The sequence below is a fragment of the Pseudopipra pipra genome, chromosome 13, assembly GCF_036250125.1.
Source record: "Pseudopipra pipra isolate bDixPip1 chromosome 13, bDixPip1.hap1, whole genome shotgun sequence".
Classification (NCBI taxonomy): Eukaryota; Metazoa; Chordata; class Aves; order Passeriformes; family Pipridae; genus Pseudopipra; species Pseudopipra pipra.
In genome coordinates, this window is record NC_087561.1 from 12622357 (window position 1) to 12641746 (window position 19390).

A 19390-nucleotide genomic window follows, 5' to 3' on the forward strand; every position below is an offset into this window, starting at 1 on the left:
TCCTTTTATAATGAAATCTTTGGAATGGTTAAAGAAAAAAAATTGCCAAATGATGGCAGCACAAGTTCAGATCCTTGAAATTTTATGTAGATGTCCAATCCCTCTGAGGAGGGCCAGCAGATGGCTGTAAGACCAACCTGGCTACGGGCTCCTGGTTACTTCTGTAGATGATAATCCTTCCAACAAATCTGTAATAAAAATATGAGAAACTTCTGTTACAAACATTTTATAGATACTACAAACATACTAAGAAAAATCACTGACAGGAGATGGAAGCAAACACAGAAATGAGTGCATTTGAGAGTTTAACGTTTCAGAGGGGTTGCACTCAAGTACAAGGAGAAACCACACACCCCCAGGGCCAGGGGTGTCCCTACATGCCCCAGCACATCCCCATTACAGACTGCAACACACCCCAGCAAACCTCCTTCAAAGGATTTGACCACAAAGACCTCTTACACCTGGAAGTCATTTGGCCCAATGTATTTCACCTGGGAGGTAGAGTGGCTAAGATAATCACATGGACCATTACTACAGCTGAGCTGACAAAAAGAAAGCTCATTACACCACAGCAAGTGTTGCAGGACAGAGGTTTTCCTGCAAAGACACTCAGCCTTGAAGAAGTGTGGTGTTGACTTTGCCATCCTCATATGGAAGAAGCCTAGAAGCTTATCACTGCCTTCAGAAACCTTTTGATCTCAAACTAAAAGAAGATGGCCTTTGCTTTGCTGAACTGTAACTTAGCAGATCTCCCAAATGACGGTGCTGAGGTGTCTGCAGGACATCAGGCAGGATGGGCAGGGAGGGATGCAGGAGGGGCAGGGAGGGATGCAGGAGGGGCAGACTCACTTGTAGAGGTCAGGCTGTGGCTGTTCACACTCGATGGTGGCAGTGAGGGTGTCGATGGCTTCATCTGTACAGAGCACGGTGGTATCCCGCACTGCATAGTGAGTCTGGGCAGGGGAGAACAGGCAGTGTCACCACAAGCCCCCAGCAACAACCCCATCCCCAAGTTTTACACTCTGTTATTTAAAATGTCACCATGCACAGGCTTGTTAGCACCAGCAGTTCACCCAAGCCCTCACCATGCTCCTACAAAGCAGCTGAAGCATCTCTCAGTTGAAGAATGAAGTCACTAAAGCTTAAGAAAAAACATAGTGGCAAGGAGCTGCTGAATATCTCCCAGTAAGACATCTACCAAAAGCAGAACATCTTTGGTTGTTCCCTAGGAATCTGTCCTGGTTGAGGTGGGGGGAGGATGCAGGTGACCCCTGAAGAAGGGGCTCCCGGGGACCACCTGCCCTGGCTCCTGATGGTAACTAGACACCAGCTCCAGCACCCAGGGATCAGGCAGAGCACAGGCAGACTCCAAGCTATTTTTAGCAGCTGCTGCTGCTGCAAAGGTTCATCTCTCATAATTAACTGGAAAGCCCACAAAGGATCTGCTCGCTGCCTTTCAGGCTCTATTTATAGGAGCTACTCAGAGCTCCAAGTCACGGCGGGCTGCACGGCACGCTGCCTCCATCCATCTTCATAAACAAATTCATTAAAAAGCTTCCTCCACTCCTTACGTTTGCGTCCCCCTCCTCGTGCATCCCAGGGAGCACCATTACATTACACACACTGTAGTCATGGCATCATAAATAGCCACCTTCACGCCGTTTTGGTGACCTGCCTGGCTGTTCGTATCGAAAGCAGACACACAAACGCACACACCCCTCCAGTATAAATCACAGCTTTTGTGAAATACAACTCGAAGCTGTTCCTGCAGTGTCCAGTACCAAATCCAGCCCTTGTGTGGGGTTTTGCATCTGCTGCTCCCAAAACCACAGACACTGTGCAATTACTGAGTGATACTTCAAAGCTGTCTCCTAATCAATTCCACAATCTTTACATCCTCTAGTGTATTTAGAAAACACTTGTTCTTTTAGCTAACGTATGACCAAAGATTTGAGCTTCAAAGACAGAGCCCTGACAAAATCTCTTTTATGGTTCTGTTCCAGTTTCACTTAATCAGGCACCTTTCCCATATTTCAACCTGACATGCCCCAAATACCAGAAAAATCTCCACCAGGATGACAGCAGATATCCACGCAGACAAGGTTTGGTGATTACCCAAGTGTGCTTCCCTCACCCTCCTTTTGCAGCAAACCCTTGTTCCTAATGTTAGACCTATTTCCCCAAAGAGAACTGGCTTTTCTATTCCTCTTTCCCTTCAAACTCATCTTCATCTCATCATGAAACAGGAGACAGCTCCCAGTCACCTACAGGAATTCGCAAACCAAGAAAAACACAACACAGTGCTTGATATAGAAACTCAGCATCACACTTACAGACTCACAAGTTACTAAGACCCAAGACTCTGCAAAAGTAATGTGAACTCATGCATATAATACACCTGACAAAAATAAGCAGTAGCCTTTTTAATATGGTTATCTATTTTTAGCCTCAAGCCACTTCAAAGCTCCAACTCCTTTTCACTAGTGGAACCAGTACAGTGCACCAGCACTGCATCAGCTCCTACACAAGTTATCCAGAACCAATTAATAGCCAACAATAGAGATGAGCCACAAACCCCAGATAACACTTATCAGATCCACAGTGGTATTCCTAATGACTTCAGAGTGTGCCAGAATGAATTATGTAATTTTAAAGTATCTTCCAGTCTTACTACTGCAGCTGCTAGTATCTGTATAAAAAAATTATCAAACCCAAGTGCAAACATTTGGTTGCACTTGGGTTTGATAATTTTTTATACAGATAATTTGATAATTTTTTATACAGTTTTTTACTGTTGCTTCTTTCCCTAGATTAGAGAGTAAGAAAGAAAATAAACTGAAGAGATTCATCCTGAGCAAGACTAGTATTAAATTTCACTTCTTGCTTCAAGGAAAGGGAGAAAAAATATCCCAGAAGCGACGCTTTTCTCACGCTGGTGAAAAATTCCCCAAATGAATCTGGACATACTGCCTGAAAAAGTCCCCAGTTTCACTGGAAATGCTCGGTTAAGTAACAGGCATGTTGGCAGGTACTGAAAAGGGAGCTGAAGAGCTGCAGGCACTGCTTTACTGATGCACCAGACCACGCAATGTGCAGCTGGAGCAGGGAAGCACTAACATGTTCCTGTGGTGGGCAGTAAGGCAGTGAAGCTGCATTGATAAATATCAATACAGTTTGGGGCAGTGCCAGCAGAAATGGCTCTTGGAGACAAAACGCAGCACAAACAATCCCTGAGGGCTTCAGTGCTGACGCACTGGAAGCAGACAAGAGGGAGGAGCTGTTCAATGCAGCCATGCAGCCACAGGGATGGGCTCCATGGGAGCACACTCCAGTTAAGCGCACCCTTCTGTCATGGAAGCAGTGGCACCTCCAGGTACCAAAGGACCACCTCCCACACACTGCCCCATCCATTCCTGTCACCTTGAAATTGGACTCGCCATCAAGACTCGCTGTAGTGACATAACAGGTCCCATCAATGCTGCTGGAGGCCAAAAATATCAAGTCACAGGGGAAAGTCTCATCTGCTTTCACTTCTACTATGTCACCAACCTAGAAGATGGAAAATATTTACATGAAAAGTCCTCTCAGTTGTTATGAGATGGTTATGATTTAGCTTCTCTCAAAGCCTAGAAGAAATCACCTTGGCTAAAAAGGTAAATTGGGGTTCAAGAGGTGTTGGGTCCTTAAGCATCACCCCACAAGCCCTACAGGGTGATCCAGCCCATCACCAAATCAGAGCATCCACATGGCACAGTTACTGTTTATTTCTCTGCTAAATCTTGATGGAGCAAGAAACTGTACTTGTCTGAAGTGTGGCGTGATAAATTAACGTCAAAGCTAAGTGTACTTTCCTGGTGTCCTTGGGAGAGTTGGAAATAGAAGAGGACTGCCTGTCCTGGAGAAGTGCAAAACGCTGACAGATCTGTCACTTGTCAGCCCCAGTTCAGCTTTTGTGAGACAGCTTTTCAAAAGCAATCAAAGGCAGCTTCACTCCTTAAGCAGGAACAGCTCTCAAAGCATCTCATCTGAAAGTGAGCAGGCTGGGGCAGCTCTAACCCAGTACATCCCTCCTCCCCTGTCCCTGTCTCCTTACCACACAGACCTTTGTGTTCCCATCAGCTCCAGCGATAACCACGTGCGAGTTAACAGTTACCTTGATTTTTTCACTCTCTTTCCGCACTTGCTTTGCATTTTCGACAACGAAGACATTGCTCTTGTTCACTTCATTGTCAGCTCTGTGCCTCAGCCAGTCCTCGTACCCCTAGGCACACAGACACAGGCAACAAAGCTCATAATGAAGCAAGTAAACTAATGAAAAAGGATGAGTGAGGCTGTAGAGGGACAGATTAAAACAATGAATATATCAAGCGGTCCTCAGACCTCCTTCATGCCTGACAAAACATCAACCGGAGTAGCTCAGACTGAATCAATTTATTTTAAAAACTTCATATGCATATTTGACAGATTCAGAACAGATTAAAATAACACACAAAAATAATCTATATGCGGGGCATGCAATGAGCAGCCAAACTACTGAAACACACTTCTATTATTCTCAGCATTAGCAAGAACAGGCTGATAATACGAATAATACACTCAGCAGCCTGCAACTCTTTCCTATGGTAACGCAGGATGAGACTCTTCCTCTTCAGTCTTTACTGGAAGAATAAAACATTGAGATTTGAAGCAGATAGATTTTATTCTAGCGCTCTCTTTCCGGCCACTGTAGGAGAAACTTCTTTTATTATTCAAATCAGGAAATTTTAAATGGCACATGTGCATATGATGGGAGGAAAAAGGTCTTTTTACACCGCAAGATGAGGGAGGATTACATGTGTTCAGGACTAGCTGAGTGGTTGAACAGAACCTGTCCTTTCCACCTACCAACACGGGAGCAGAGCGTGGGCTATACTTGGAGCACATGTCTGCAAAGACCCACAGAGCATTTCTAAAAAAGGGAAAAAACATTCAAGTAACACCAGAACTAGAGCAGTAAGCTTTACTGACCCTCAGGGCCTGCTTACAACAGCACATGCAGAGATGATTTACGCTGCCAAAACAAGAGACACCAATAACCACTCTCGAAATGCAGTCTCTCTTGAGAAGCACCAGTGCACGTGTCTCACCCTCTAAGAAGGGTTCACCTAACCTACCAGTCCAAGTTGGTGACTTCTGAGTATATTTAAATACATGTTCATCATTTTCTCTACATGTCCCAAAGAGCATCTTCTTCTCCCCACACTGACATCTGTACCTGTTTGATAGCTGTGACAGTGATGACAAAGAAGAGCGGGAGGCCACTGGTCACTGGGCTGGTTGGGGTGTCCACTATAACCTGCAGAGAAAAAAAAACATGTACTGCTGACAGCAGAAGAAACCAAAACCCAGGTAACAGGGGAAAAAGGGGCTCATCCCACTGGAGGCAAGTCAGAGCCCAGCAGAGTAGGAAGGGATGGAAGGGCCTTGTCCTTGGAAGTGTTCAAGCCAGGTTGGATGGGGCCCTGAGCAAACTGATCTACTGAGTGGCATTCCATGGCAGGTAGGTTGGAATTATATGATCTTTAAGATCTCTTCCAACCCAAACCATTCCATAACTCATTCTACAATTCCAAGGGGCACATGAGAAGGATCAGCACAGGCCTCCCCACGAGTGCCCTTCTCCATCACAAGGAGACTCCAATACTTGCTCCTGAAGATCATGGGATGGCCTCCAGTTGGAAAAATCCTACCAGAAGCAGCTTAAAGCCTAAACCTGACCTTGCTCTAGCAGGAAACAAAAGCTTGAGTGAATAGGCTGCTGGAGATGGGCTAAATGCAACTATTCAAAGGGTGAATGCCAGCAAGCCCACTCCCACCACAGGGTGTGCTGGAGAGGACCACAGCAGAGGACGAGGATGGGGCAGAGGCAGCAGCAATGAATGAAGTGACAACCACCCTCATTCCTCACTGAGCCACAGGAAGGTCCTTTCTCCAGTTTGGCAGTAGAGACAGGGCACATCTGAACCTTAAATCACTTCTGGTTATGAAAGGGAGGACAGTACAAGTCATCTTGAACCACTGACAATTGAAGGTTAAAAATAACACACATCAGTCCAAATTACTTATTAGATATACTGCAGAATAGAACATGAATATTTAAGTAAAACAGAAATCCATGCTATGTCTTTCAGCTCTCAAATTGGGATTTCAGAGCACAATTTAAGCACCATGACCACACAGGGGTCTTAGGGCACATAGGTGAATCCTTCCTGAGCTCGCTCAGGTGCTCGAGCCAGCCCTGTGGCAAAGAACAAGCCCCATCACCATTAAATAAACCTTCAGGCTGTGGGAAACCACTGTTTCTTCTGACTGCATCCAGACTTGGCCTAAAGGGTAAGAACAGCAGAACAGGCAAGAAACAATGTAAGAGGAGGACAAGCTGCACCCTTGCCCCACCTTCCAAACCAGGGTACAATAAATTGGCCCTTTTTCCTGCTGTCCTCAGAGAGAACGGGAGCACAAGAGGCAGATGATGAGCTCTGTGGTGAAAGGGATGGGGAAATTCAGCAGAAAGGCTTTGTGTCCCCACAAAGGGACTTTGTCTCTTGTTTGTGCTTCCCTGACACACTCAAAAACAGCAGCATCTGTATATTTATTGTTTCAGACTGCCCATAAAATGCCATGTTAAAGACAGGACTCCTCTTACTGGCTACGTGGACATTTTTGACTATGAAGTGCTGTACACTGCAATATTACCCTGCACTACTGAACCCAAAGAGGAAAGTCAGAGGATACTGAAGTGGAAGAGATACAACATAAGAAGTAGCTGTATAAGTGGCGTATGAGTAAAGTAGCAGGAGGGTAAACTAAGATAAACACCACAAATATTTCCAGGAACACAAAGCCCTGGCTCACTCTAATGGGTGTAAAATGTCTCCAAGCAGAAAGTCTGGTAGAAACCAGACTTTGGAGGAACAACCTCGAGCGAGGATAGTGCCAAGTGTCACAGACACACTGCACACAGCAGACATGATGGCCTGTCACTGGGGTGACATCACTGAAGTTTAGGCCAGTCAGACAAAAGTTATCTTGCAAAAATTGGACAGGTCTTGAGAATCCAAGAGGAGCTTTGGCTGAGAAGGGCAAAGCAGAGGACCTCCTGTTGCCCAGCAGAAGAGTTTTCTGCACTGGACAAGATACAGTTGCATGTATTTATGTAAACAAACAATATGATTTCTGTCAACACAAATATCAGATGAATTCCCTGAAATAAGCAATTTATGTATTTGGAGATTGCACACCCAACACATCCCACGGCTGGATACTGCTCTTCCGCTCAGTGGCTGGTGGAAGGCTGAGGAACACATCAACAATGAGCCAGAACATCAAAGGCAGACTGCTCTGAAGCTATTTTTGAACTGGTTTAGGACTTCAACAGCTTTATTTGGATCCACTTAAAAGTGACAAAATCCTCCTGTTACTTAATAGATTCTTCCTAGGTGATTCCTTAGGAGATTGAGAATCACACTGTAGAAGTCATCTGCATCAATCAAAAGGGACACTTCTCATTCCTGGTACCTCCTAAATTAGTTTACTGCCACCAGCTTGGTCTGTCTACAAACACACTTGGACTTCAGACACTCCAGACCAACCCCTTCCACTGGGAGTTTCCTTGCAGATTCCTGTGAGTGTTGCAATAGATGAAACAAAGAAACAACTATTTGTATCTGTAACCCTGCTTGTCTGTAACACGTGTTCCACCCCAATGTACCTATTTTGTCTTAGAGAGACAAAAGAGCTGGAGTCACAACGTAATGTTTTAATAAAGGGTTTCACAACAGGTAGAGTAGATGCACCAGGGAATACCCCAAGTGCTGTGATGCTTCACTCATGCAGCAATCATGTAAGACAATTCCATTCATTTGAATAAACTTAAAGATAAGCACAAACATTTAAGCAATGGCATTTTTCAAGGTACAACCCTTGGTATTTTAAATGAATGGAGTGGCCCTGGCTGCTTTTTTAAGGCAAGTGACATCTCCAGAAGCACCTGGGGGCAGCTGGTTACTCTATACAGCAGCCAGTGGATCAGTGCTGTCAGGTTGGGTTTGTTATTTTTTTAATAGACCATGAGGGCTGCTTCCTTATTTTAGAGGCGCTCACAGAAGACAGTGAAGGAGGAACAATCAGGCTCTTCTCTCACCTGCACACACCTGTGTCTAAAATGGGCAAGGAGCTGGACTGCAACCCGCTCTGTAAGTATAATCAGGAATATTCCACATTCTTCGTGGCCAGAGGGTCAATAGATAAAATGTAATACCGCGTCACTAAGTGGCCAGCTACACAAAAAGGACATCCCGACTCCAGGGCATCGCTTCAGTTCAAGGCAAATTACAAATTGGGTCTGACAAAATGGAGCAACGCCAGCGAAATGAAGAGATGGAGGCAAGCCAGCCGACGCCGGAGTAAATTGGCCTCTCATGTCACACTGCCAGGAAGAGCCACACACAGCTGTTATCTTGGGATCCCCCGTTTCTGCAGCAACCACAGAAATGACTATAAATCATAACTCTTTACTGTAAGGATAAAGATTTTAGGCACTCATCTTTCAAATAAGCAGCCTAGGAGAGAGTGATACCCCAGTCCTGAATCACCAAAACCCTGGAGAAGCCACTTAATAGAAGGATGTCTGCAGTAGCCACACAATGCCACTTCATTTGCTGGGGTACAGCTCTGATGCCTATTTTCAGCCCTAGAGCTGGCTGTCTGCTGAGACCCAGGCCTGAGGATTTAAAAGGTGAGTAAATGCACTGTGGTGATTCTCTCAAACTCCCTTTGCCCCAATGCATTTTGACAGCTTGCTTTTCTTGGATGACAGAACAGATAAAATGAGTATTCAGGCTTCCCCAGGATTTGCCCCTTAACTCAAGCTACAAAGCAGAGCAGGAAAAGTTCATTCATGTAAAAAATTTTCTGTTTTGTCCATGCATAGCAGCTTCCTGAAACTTCATGTTACTGAATCTCATCCTACGCATTTTCTAAATTCTACTAAGTACAACCTATCTCTCCTGCTTGCCCTGAAACTCATGATAACTGAGACATACAAATATCATGTGACTTCAGAAAATAGAGTTATGCAACAGAAGTAGTAACTGTGACAAAAAAAATAGATTCTGCAGCATCAAGTGTATTTTCACTGGTTGATTGATCTTAACAGCTAGAGTTAAGACGGTTCATCAATGTTCCAGCAGTCATTCAAACCTCATCTCAGATAGGCCTAGATATTTTAATTATTATTATATACTGGATGGTGTGGTAGAATTATAACACAGCTTCCAACTAAAAAAAAAAACAAAACCACTTATAAGCACAAACAGAGTCAGTTTTGAAGCTCAATTCTTGTTCAAGCTGTGCTTACCATCTGTACCAAAATAAAACCCACTCTCAGCAGCAAAGCTCTTACCTGCACGAGGAAGATGATCAGGAAATAGAAGTTGGCAATTCTTCTAAACTGTTCAAAAAGGTTCTTCGGGAGGAAGTTCCAGAGGGTGTACTGTGGGGAGAGAGGGGGACTCACAAACGAACCAAGGTATGTGACTGAGAGGGACTAGAGCTACAAAATGTAAAGTATTTGCACAAAAGAAGAAATAAGTTCTCCCTTTAACATGCCAAGGAGAACCACAGCAAGGCAGTTGAGTAGCTCCAGGCAGAGGTCCAGGTCCCAGATCTAAAACCAGGAGCATGATGGACCTGGATGCTGACATGCCAGTGAGCTCCTGCTTCAGATTCCAGCTCCAGTTCTCTCTGCTGGAGCAGAGTAGGAATAATTGGAAGTGCCTCACAGTTGTGTGGGCATTTGTGTTTCTTTGCTTTAAAGTAGAAAACTATTTCCCTTTTGTCAAAATAACCCAAACCACACATTTGGAAAACGGTGAAGGTAAAATAAAATAAAAACAACAGGATCTACTTCAGCAGACAACTTCTAGAAAGGCATTTGTAGACATATGATTTCATTAAGAAATAATGCACAGTGGAGATTTTTTTCCAAATTCCCCAAACCACCTTAGAGATGCTTTTCTGTTAAAAAAAAAACAAACAAAAAGCCAATGAAACAAACAAAACCAAACAAAAAGCCAACGAAACAAACAAAAACCAAACAAAAAGCCAACGAAACAAACAAAACCAAACAAAAAGCCAACGAAACAAACAAAACCAAACAAAAAGCCAACGAAACAAACAAAACCAAACAAAAAGCCAACGAAACAAACAAAACCAAACAAAAAGCCAACGAAACAAACAAAACCAAACAAAAAGCCAACGAAACAAACAAAACCAAACAAAAAGCCATGCTGCCCATACAAATCTGGTATTAGGTCCTGCTTTATTATAATTTTAAGAAGGCTGCTGAATCATTTGCTTTAGAAAACATGGAATTTAGGACGAACGTGTAAAATAATGGGTCTAATATCTATCTTTCAATCTGCCTGGAATAAAAAAGAATAAGCAGCCAAGTCTCAAGACCAGTATCTACTTAATTATAAAAGAAACTGGTCAGGTAAGACCACCCATGCCTAGCAAATATAAATGGAAAAAAAGAGCAAGGACACAACATTCAAAAACAAATCAAGGAAGAACTAAAATTAGTGCTCAAACAAACCATTTGTCAGAGAGGGAACTGGAACAGGGGGAGGTGTCCTCGCTGAAGGACCCCCTCCTGCGTGCCAGGGAAATGTCAATGGGAATGCTACACAAGTTAAACATGGCTAGACTTAAAACTTTTTCCCAAAATAAACTCAGACAGCACAGACATATAAAAACAGATAAGAGCCAAGATGTATAAAAAGAGAAAGGAGAGGGAAAACACGCTTTACAGCGCAAGTACAGCAAAATTGAAGCCTGAGTGTATGCTGAGCATCATGAATCCTAAGCAGTGTGATACGTATCCAGCTGTGTTGACAATATGGAATGCCACTTGTTTGATATTTTACTCGAATTGGCCTCAAATCTTTTGAAATAGCTTCATGAATGTCATGGAAAAAAGCTAAGCAGAAGGCAGATGGGTGTCATCACAGTTTTCCACCATAAACAAAAGCGGCATTAATACCATATGAATGTTTCCCCCTTTCCATCCAAAGGGATAAACAGAGCATGGTTATTTTTGTCCTATCTCAAGACAGAAAAATCCCATGGAATTAAAAAAAAATAAAATAAAATGGGGAATTGTATTTTTCAGTCCATTTATAAAATAAAACAATTCTCACTCCCTTTTGCAAATCTGATTGCTGTTACCTCATACTGTATTACATCTAAATTGTCCTTTCTTCCCAAAGCGAATGCCAGAAAAGTTAAAAAAAAAAAAGACACCACCAAAAACACCTACCCCAACCCCCCAAAACCATTGTGTCCATATGCTTTGCTCTCATCCAGCCTAGAAGAAAGGAACTTGTACAGACCCCCACTGGCATTGATAGAAAGAAAAAAAAAAAAAGCCAAAGAGAGTGACTGGAGCTGCATGTAAGGTCTGTACCACACTGCTCCACTTGCAAAGGGACCTTTACATCCAACCCTGAGGAACTCAGCGTTTCAAAAACCACCACCAAATAAAACCAGGGTGAATACAGGAGCAGGGAATAGACGTCCACTATGCACATAGACAAGCAGAGCGAGCTCACCTTGGAGGAGACAATCCTGTTGTCGCAGAACTTCTGTGCCACACACGCCTCTGTTTCTGAAACAGGACGGTGCCCGACCACCACGGTGCGTGTACCGACCCGCTTCTCCTCCCCAGCACACTGTCAGGGCAACCAGGAAAGGGAAAAATTAGCTTTTAACTCAAAAAAATTAATTATCTGTGTTAATAGCTTCCAGCTTCTCAATGCACTCTGCTGTTCATTGGAAATAAGGCAGCTAGAAACCCAAAAATTCACTTCTATGCCCCACTCAAAGCACAAAGAAGAACACATAAGGTCATTTAGCAAAACCAAGACCATGCTGAGCCTGCAGCCCAGCTCTGCTCAGCCATCAGCTCCCAGAACCCCAGCCTGTCACCAGGACAGGTCGCTATGCCGGACATCTGCTGCCTATACTTGCAGCCTATACCAGGCAATTTCTCCTTCTTGAAGGAGAATATGTATCTTTATCAAGAATTTGAAGTCAAAAGGAACATATTTTATCATCTACATATCTCTTCCTAGTTCTGACCTGAAAGTCCTTCAGCTTTGGGTTTATTCACCACACGTAGAATGATGGAAATTGCAGCCTCCTTTACACACACATTCTCCTGTCCAATCCTCAAGTCCATGCAAAATGTCTCAACACCACACTGGTACACACGGACTTTGGATTTAGCTTAGAAAAAGTCTACTTCTATTTAAAAGACAGATGCCCATGGAGTGCTCTGGATCTGGCTCCACATCTCGGTTGTCCAAAGGGCTCATCACAGGCAGCTTGTCAAGCTGCAAACAAAACCCAGCCAGAGAAAAGGTGCTCTGAAAACAAACATGTTAAGACAGCAAAGCCTGGGACTAACTGCTGCTTGGGGAAAATGTAAAAACCAAAAATTTAAACAACTAAAATAGGTGTACCTGGAGCAGCAACAACTGAATTGATCCTGCTGCACCAGAAGTAGGATCTCCCAAAGGAAGTAGCTTTCTTCCCCCTGCTCCCCACCCGTGTCTACACCATCTTTAATTAAAGAAGTATTTTTACACTATGCCTAAACCTGGTTTGCTGTGCTGACTGCTCTTGCTACAGCCATCCTCAAACCTCCAGCAGCTGATGCTTAGAGCAGAAGATGGAAATTTCTCACAACCCTGCACCATATCCCTGCACCTCCCAACACAGATCCAGCAGCAGCCACTAGCACCTCCAGCAGCTCCCAAAAACAGATAAGGCAGGCACACACTCCCAGCTAGGGAATGCCACCACTCTCCCAGCCTCATCATCACTGCCTGCAGCAGTGAACAGCACAACTTCCAAAAAATGTTCCCTGATGTATCTGCTGCGTTATGGAAGTGGATCTCACCAACCTGCACTCCAGGAGCGAGAGGCAGAGCCATTCATCTGCACCACTGCAGCTCCAGGGAGTTGAGACAGAGTGTCCCCAAGTGTGAAGTCCCCGTCGTGTCCCTGTGAAGGATCTGGAGCCAGGCGTGCCTGGCGAGCATCCCTCCAGCACAGGGAGGAAGCGACAGCTTCCCCTGCCTGCACCATTGGCAGAGCAGGGGGGAAGGAGCAGGGGTGAGGATTTGCCAAACACACGTATTGGCATGGAAACCATAAAGTTCTGGTCAAAGCACTACTGGAAAAATATACACGAGCATTTACTGACTATCCACAGTTAGCCATAGAAAGCATGGAGCACATGAAGCCCCAGAGCAGAGGAGAACCCAAATCCCAGATGTGGTGTGTTGGCTGACCAAGACTCACCGAGTTAGCACCACTAACTCCTAGGTGGGCTTTCACTCTCATCTCCCTTCAGTTATTTATTGGAAGCATCTTTTACAAAGAATGACTGTAACCCCATGTTAACAGTAACACTCTAACTCCACAATGCATCCGAGCCCTCTGAGGTGGCAGGAGAGGGAACAGTCATCATTCCCCGGTCTGCCCAGGCTCCCACCACTCACAGCATTTCATTTCCCACTCCCTCAACCACCCCACGGTGTCACACCATCCTACACCCCACGAGAAGCTGGAAGGCTTCACACCACATCTTTCTCTTCTCCACTTTCCAGAAAGTGAAAACACACCACGATGACGCCTGAGGCGAGAGGTGTTGGCTCAGCACAGCAATTAAAAGCTCTCATTTTGACGAACCCACCTCGGACCTCTCGCTGGGTCGCTAATAGATTGCTACATCTTAATAACAGCTCTCAACGGAGACTTACAGGGAGATTTAGGGAATAACTGCCAGGCTTTGAGGAAAATTATAAAATATGCAGATTAGCAGAGAGAGGATTTAGATTACCTTTTCCAACCGCCTTTCATCAAAAATTTTAATTCTGATAAAAAAAAAAAGAAAATATTACTTGGATACAATTCAAACAGCTGTCTCGTTGCCTGGTGGGGTTCTATAAAGCCCAGAGTCCACAGCTCTGCAGTGAGCTGGTGAGGGCAAATGCCAGAGTTTCTCCTGCTGTTTAGAGCCAAGTCTGCCAAAAGGATTATTCAAGAAAATAAACAATTGCATTCCCCTCATATGCACTTTATCACCTCCCTCGGCCTGAGGCGTGGTGTTTGCATGAGTGCTGGGAGAACCAGAGCTATCTGTAGGGATTAGTAATGTCAGACTGCTCACAACCTCAGGACAGTGCCAGGGGAAGCCACACTGCATCATCCCACCAAGGCTTGACAATGTGGGGATGTTGGTAGATGACCTCAGATCCATCTGCTGTACCATGTCCCTGCGATCCAGAAGAGCTCCCAGTAACTGGCAGACACACAGCAGCAGCCCAGGGGACACTGCAGACACCAGGAACTGAGAGGAAGGAGGGAAGGAGGTATTTTTGAGCAGAGTCACTATCCTGTCTGCATCATCTGCAGACCAGCCTCAAAGACGTGCGTCTCTCCCGCAATATTTCAAGCTTCAGTTCAGGGCTCCTGGTCCACTCCCCCAGTGCCTAACCAAGCCCATCAACGAGTCAATCTTTCAGCAGGGCATTCAAACCAGATTTCTCCTGAAGGAGCTCAGCTGGAAGACAACAGCCAAACACAAATCATAAGAGATAAAGATGAGGCTAGCAAGGCTGTTCTGCCAGGAACATCCTTCAAGTTGGCAGCTCACTTTCCATCTTCCTTCTCCCCCTTGGGCAGGACCAGGAGTCCAGTTGCAGTAATAAATAACCACATCATCACCACTGATGCAGGCACACTCTGCTGCATGGGCAAAGGGCTGCTGCTGCAGCACAGTCCTCCTCAGATCATGGAGAAATTCAGATACAGAACGAATTTCTGTTAAGTAATTTGATGCAACCCAACTTTCCCCTACTCTCACCTTTTATAAAGCCCGTGTACTGCCAGGAGCAGCAGCTCTGAGAACAAGGCATTAAGGATAATGACTATTTTCTTACGCTGTCCAAATTTAAAAAGCCCATCTACATGCACCCATACACCCATGGAAGGTCAGTAGAAGTTTGGCATTGCACTACAAACTTTTTTTTGGGGAAATAAGAACACATATGATTTGAAGGCATCAGACCAGGTCTAAAAATACCCATGGATGCAACTTGCAACTAATAAATAACCCAAAATCATCTATGACTTGAAGCTTTTGGAGCATTACATAGAGACAATGGAATTACATCTGCAGCCCACAGCACTCCCCAAATTCTTCACCTCAGTTTGGCAACCCTTTGTGCCTCTTTCCCCTCTCCATCTGTGCCCTTCTCCCACAGAGACATCCTGCTCCAGCACAATGGTTGTCCCCTGCCTCAGACAGAGGCTCCTCTTCACCCACTGTCCCCAGTTTCTACGAATCCATTACAACATCATTTACAGGACCTGGATGGTCCTTGATAAAAGTTGCAAACCTGGGTAAAAATTAGCAAGCCTGGATAAAAATTAACAGAGTTAGTCTGAGTTCAACAGGAGAGGTGAACCTCTCCAGCAGCCACTGCTGACAAGGAGCCACTCTGAGTGGACTATTTCTAGGGCAGCTGTAAAACACAGTGTATAATTATATGCCCCATATGGAAAGCAAGTTGTGTGCTACCTGCTGACCCTGTTTCCAGAAAAAAAACACACAGTGGCAGAAGGAAAAAACCCACCAGCATTTGATTTACTAGAGCTTCAGAAAGCACCTAAACCAGAACTAACTAATAAAAAAAACACTGCTTTAATGTTTGCTGAAGATAGCTTCAAGCCACAAAGTAAACACAAATAACTCATAGAAAACATATCTAATAAAAACCACAGGCATTTAAAAAAAAGTCATCTGCTAAAACCAGAGATAATTATATGGTGTAAGCACAAAGTTCAAACATTTGAATGAAATCACAGCTTATATTAAATATATGCCAAAGAAAGATTAAATCACATTACTTGGCTTCAATCTCATGAATAGTTTAAAGTCTACTTTCTCCTATATTGTTCCATTTATCAAAAATGTAGTAGAGAAGACGACCTGATTTACAAAAAAAAAGCCTGCAAAAATAACACCATCTCCCAAAACAGTCTGTTCTAGCTCCTGTTTCATTTAGCCCCAAAAGAACAAAGAAAAACGCATGCACAATTTTAAAAAGCCTCCATAAATTTACCATAACCTCCCCAAAACATCCATCAGCCTTGGGCAGTCACTCAGCACACCAACTCCACTGCCCAACTGATACATTTTTAATTGAAAATTTTTCTTGCTGATTTTTCTAAGACTCCCTGTTTTCAGTGATTTCTATGCAAGTAAAGGCGATCCTTTGAGAATACCCTTAATAATTTAGCAGTTCAGACTATGCTTACCCATGCTGACCCCATATTTAGGCAGATCTCCTGATTTAGAGAGAGAATTCCATCGACTGGGATCAACCCCACTGCTCTCCCTGAACCTGCAGGAGAGAGTCAATAACATGCACAGACCTTGGAAAGGAAACAACCAACCAACATTGCATTTGAAACACCAAGAGCTCATAGGTCCAAGAGAAAGGGCTGAAGGTGTGGGCTGCTTGAAACTCATCTCTCACTGGACAGGACCTTAGCTGCTCAACCCTAAGCAAAATAGGGAAGGCTGGTACCTTGGGAAAGCAGAAAGTTGAAGTTTAAACCTGTATCCCTTCTCCTATGCTGAAGTTTCTGCTGCTATTTCAACCAGAGACAAAACACAATCACCAAGGAGTGACTGCTGGGATAAGCCAGGTTCGGCCGCGGTGAGGGGGCAGCAGGGGTAACCATGAGAGACCCCAGACCAACAGAACAAACAACAGCAAAAGAGGAGTCATGAGAAAAGGACCAATACCTGGCGTTTTTTAAAATCACCGTCAACACGTGAAGAGGTTCAACATCCAGACCTTGCCCTCGGTCCCTGTTGGGGATGACAAAGCGGTAGATCATGTGCTCTAGCAGAGCATCATTGACCCAGATCACACCATCCTTAATGCAAGTTCAAGTACATCCAAGCAAGGGACCCCAACGAGAGCCTGTTCCCATGTCCTCTCTGCCCCAAGATTGTTCTGCCTGACCATGTGGGCTCACAAGAAGGTCACTTTCATCAAGGACAATGGGCTGGGGAACAGCAGAGCCGAACTAGGCTGCACTTCCTGGAAAAGCTGACTTAGCCAACAAAGCCACTGATAAAACTAGAGAGAGACATGGCAGGGTGGGGAGAACAGGGGAAAGAGCTACTTGAAAGGCTTAATAAGGGTGGAGAGAGGAAATACAAGAGTTTTTTTCCACAGATACTGAATTTACAGGAGAGCCCAGCCCCATCCTGGACTTGAGGAGCACTGTGCACAGGGGTGACAGCTGAAAAGACCTTTTTTGGCACCTTTTTTTTTTTTTTTTCCCTTCTGGAAGAAGTCTACCCCCAAACCACACAGTACTGCATCTTCCCATCAAACATGCCACAGTGTCTGTAATCACAGCTTCTGTTCAGCAGCACTTTGCACAAAGTCAGGTTCACATATGATGTAGAAAGTCAAACCCAGACAGTATTGATTGGGCCAGTATTACTTCAGTGCAGCTGTTGTGTGGAAAATCTGTTGCTCCTGTTCAAACATAAGCACCGACCTTTGGAAGTTTTCAGTATCTCCATTCTTTTTTCTCTACCCTGTTGGCAGCCAGGGTTATGAAACCATTGCTCATCTTGAAATACAGGCAGCAGATCTTTATTTTTGGCAGTCCAAAAGAAAAGTTCGACCAGCATGCTGCCAGCATATAAAATTCAGGCTCATAGGAACACTTCAGGCTCGAGAATAGAAAAAAGGACTTTGAATAAGAGCCAAATGTTTTGCAGAGGTCACAAAGCAAATACAACGAGGTCTTCCTGTCTTCAAAACTCTTCCTCCCTCCTTTCCCCAGCTCAAGCTGTGCACATATGTCTGTTCATCGGCAGCTATTTTAGCAAGGCAGCAAGCTCTCCAGAGCAGTGATTTGCCCTGGCAAAAATTAAAATAAGAGCAAAGTGGAAAAAACCCTCCAAGTTTGCAATTGTCGGTGCTTGCATCACCCTGCAGAGCTATAATTTGTTGGTTTTCCTGTTGTTTTCTGGTCCTCTGAAAGCATGAGCTCTTCAGTTATGGAAACAAAAAAAACCCCTAAATGCTATGTTATGCATCCCTGCTCGGCCAGACATTACTCTGACCTCTGCCACCTACAAACATTTTGCCCCTTTTTAAGTTTTCCCAGCATTTCAAAGCCAGGCTGCCAGCTGACTGGCGAGGAGCCCATTTCCCAGAGCAGTTTCCTCCCTTTCCCCTGGGAAGCAAGCCTGCTTGGCTGTCCACACTCTGGGGACAGAGTTGCACACCCCCCTACCAGGGTGTACCTCACCACAGCATCCCAGAAGCATGGGCTGGTACACAGGCCTGCCCAGCCACATCCCCTCAGATCAAGCTTTGCCCCAGGGAGGTTGTCCTATCTCCCACACAACAGCCACCAGCAGGGATGAGAGGGCAGGTCCAGGCTGCAGGAGCCCACCAAGTTCTGCACCAGCACCATGGGGTGCTCTCAGTCCCTGCAATGGGTACCCAAGGTCCCAGCCCCCCATACCACACTCCTCACTTACACTGATTCAGATTAAGTTTTTCAACTCCAAAAATGTAAAAGTCATGGTTTTCTAATCCTCCCCTTGCTGTACTACAGAGAAATGTTTCCACAGAAGCAGCAGGAGATAAAAGGGATAAATCACCACCTTCACCCCTTGCTCCACAGCCAAAACCAGCTCCATATGCTCCAGAGCCCACTGGAAATATTTTCATCTCCAGATACTACAGTGACCAATAGATTCATTCTTGGGGCTGCAGGCACAATTGTACCAGGATACAGGATCATTGCAATCCACCCAGTCAGGAGAGAAATCCTCAACATGTTGCCTAGAACTGTTTATCTTCAGGAAATCCTTTGGCTCATGTTCCTGCTGGGCTGGGTAAGGCAGCTGCAGAGCAGCTCCTGCGGAGCACAGGCTGCCCAAGCAATGCCAGCAGCACAGCAGCCTGGATTGGCAGCAGGAGGGAAATCTGCTTATCCACAGGGACATGGAGCTGAGGTTTGAGTTAGCCCTAGCATGTTGGCCTTGGAGCTCAAGGGGTTTCAGTGTGGCCAATTGCAGCACCATCAGCTGCAGAAGCGAGCCCATCCTGTGCCGGAGAACAAGACAGCATGCCAGGAAATGTCTCAGACATCTCCATCCCATCCTATCAGAGGCTATCCCTAGCCAAGCACTGGGACAAGCACATTCCTGCTCTCACAGTTATCAAGACAAGCT

The 19390-nt window shown here is 44.9% G+C and overlaps 1 protein-coding gene across 5 annotated transcripts in view; it reads right to left on the reverse strand.

The window, feature by feature from the left end:
• ATP11C (ATPase phospholipid transporting 11C) overlaps positions 1-19390 on the reverse strand; it is a 55576-nt gene that overhangs the window by 27465 nt on the left and 8721 nt on the right. For 4 of the 5 annotated variants that reach the window (XM_064670086.1, XM_064670087.1, XM_064670084.1 and 1 more), the window contains exons 2-8: positions 11652-11771; positions 9443-9532; positions 5255-5335; positions 4154-4261; positions 3421-3549; positions 850-953; positions 138-188 (exon numbers count right to left, since the gene is read on the reverse strand). In XM_064670086.1, the coding sequence (XP_064526156.1) occupies positions 138-188; positions 850-953; positions 3421-3549; positions 4154-4261; positions 5255-5335; positions 9443-9532; positions 11652-11771 (683 nt within the window). Of the gene's footprint in view, positions 1-137; positions 189-849; positions 954-3420; positions 3550-4153; positions 4262-5254; positions 5336-9442; positions 9533-11651; positions 11772-16431; positions 16558-19390 lie in introns of those variants that run through there. The other variant, XM_064670085.1, reaches the window with a different exon arrangement.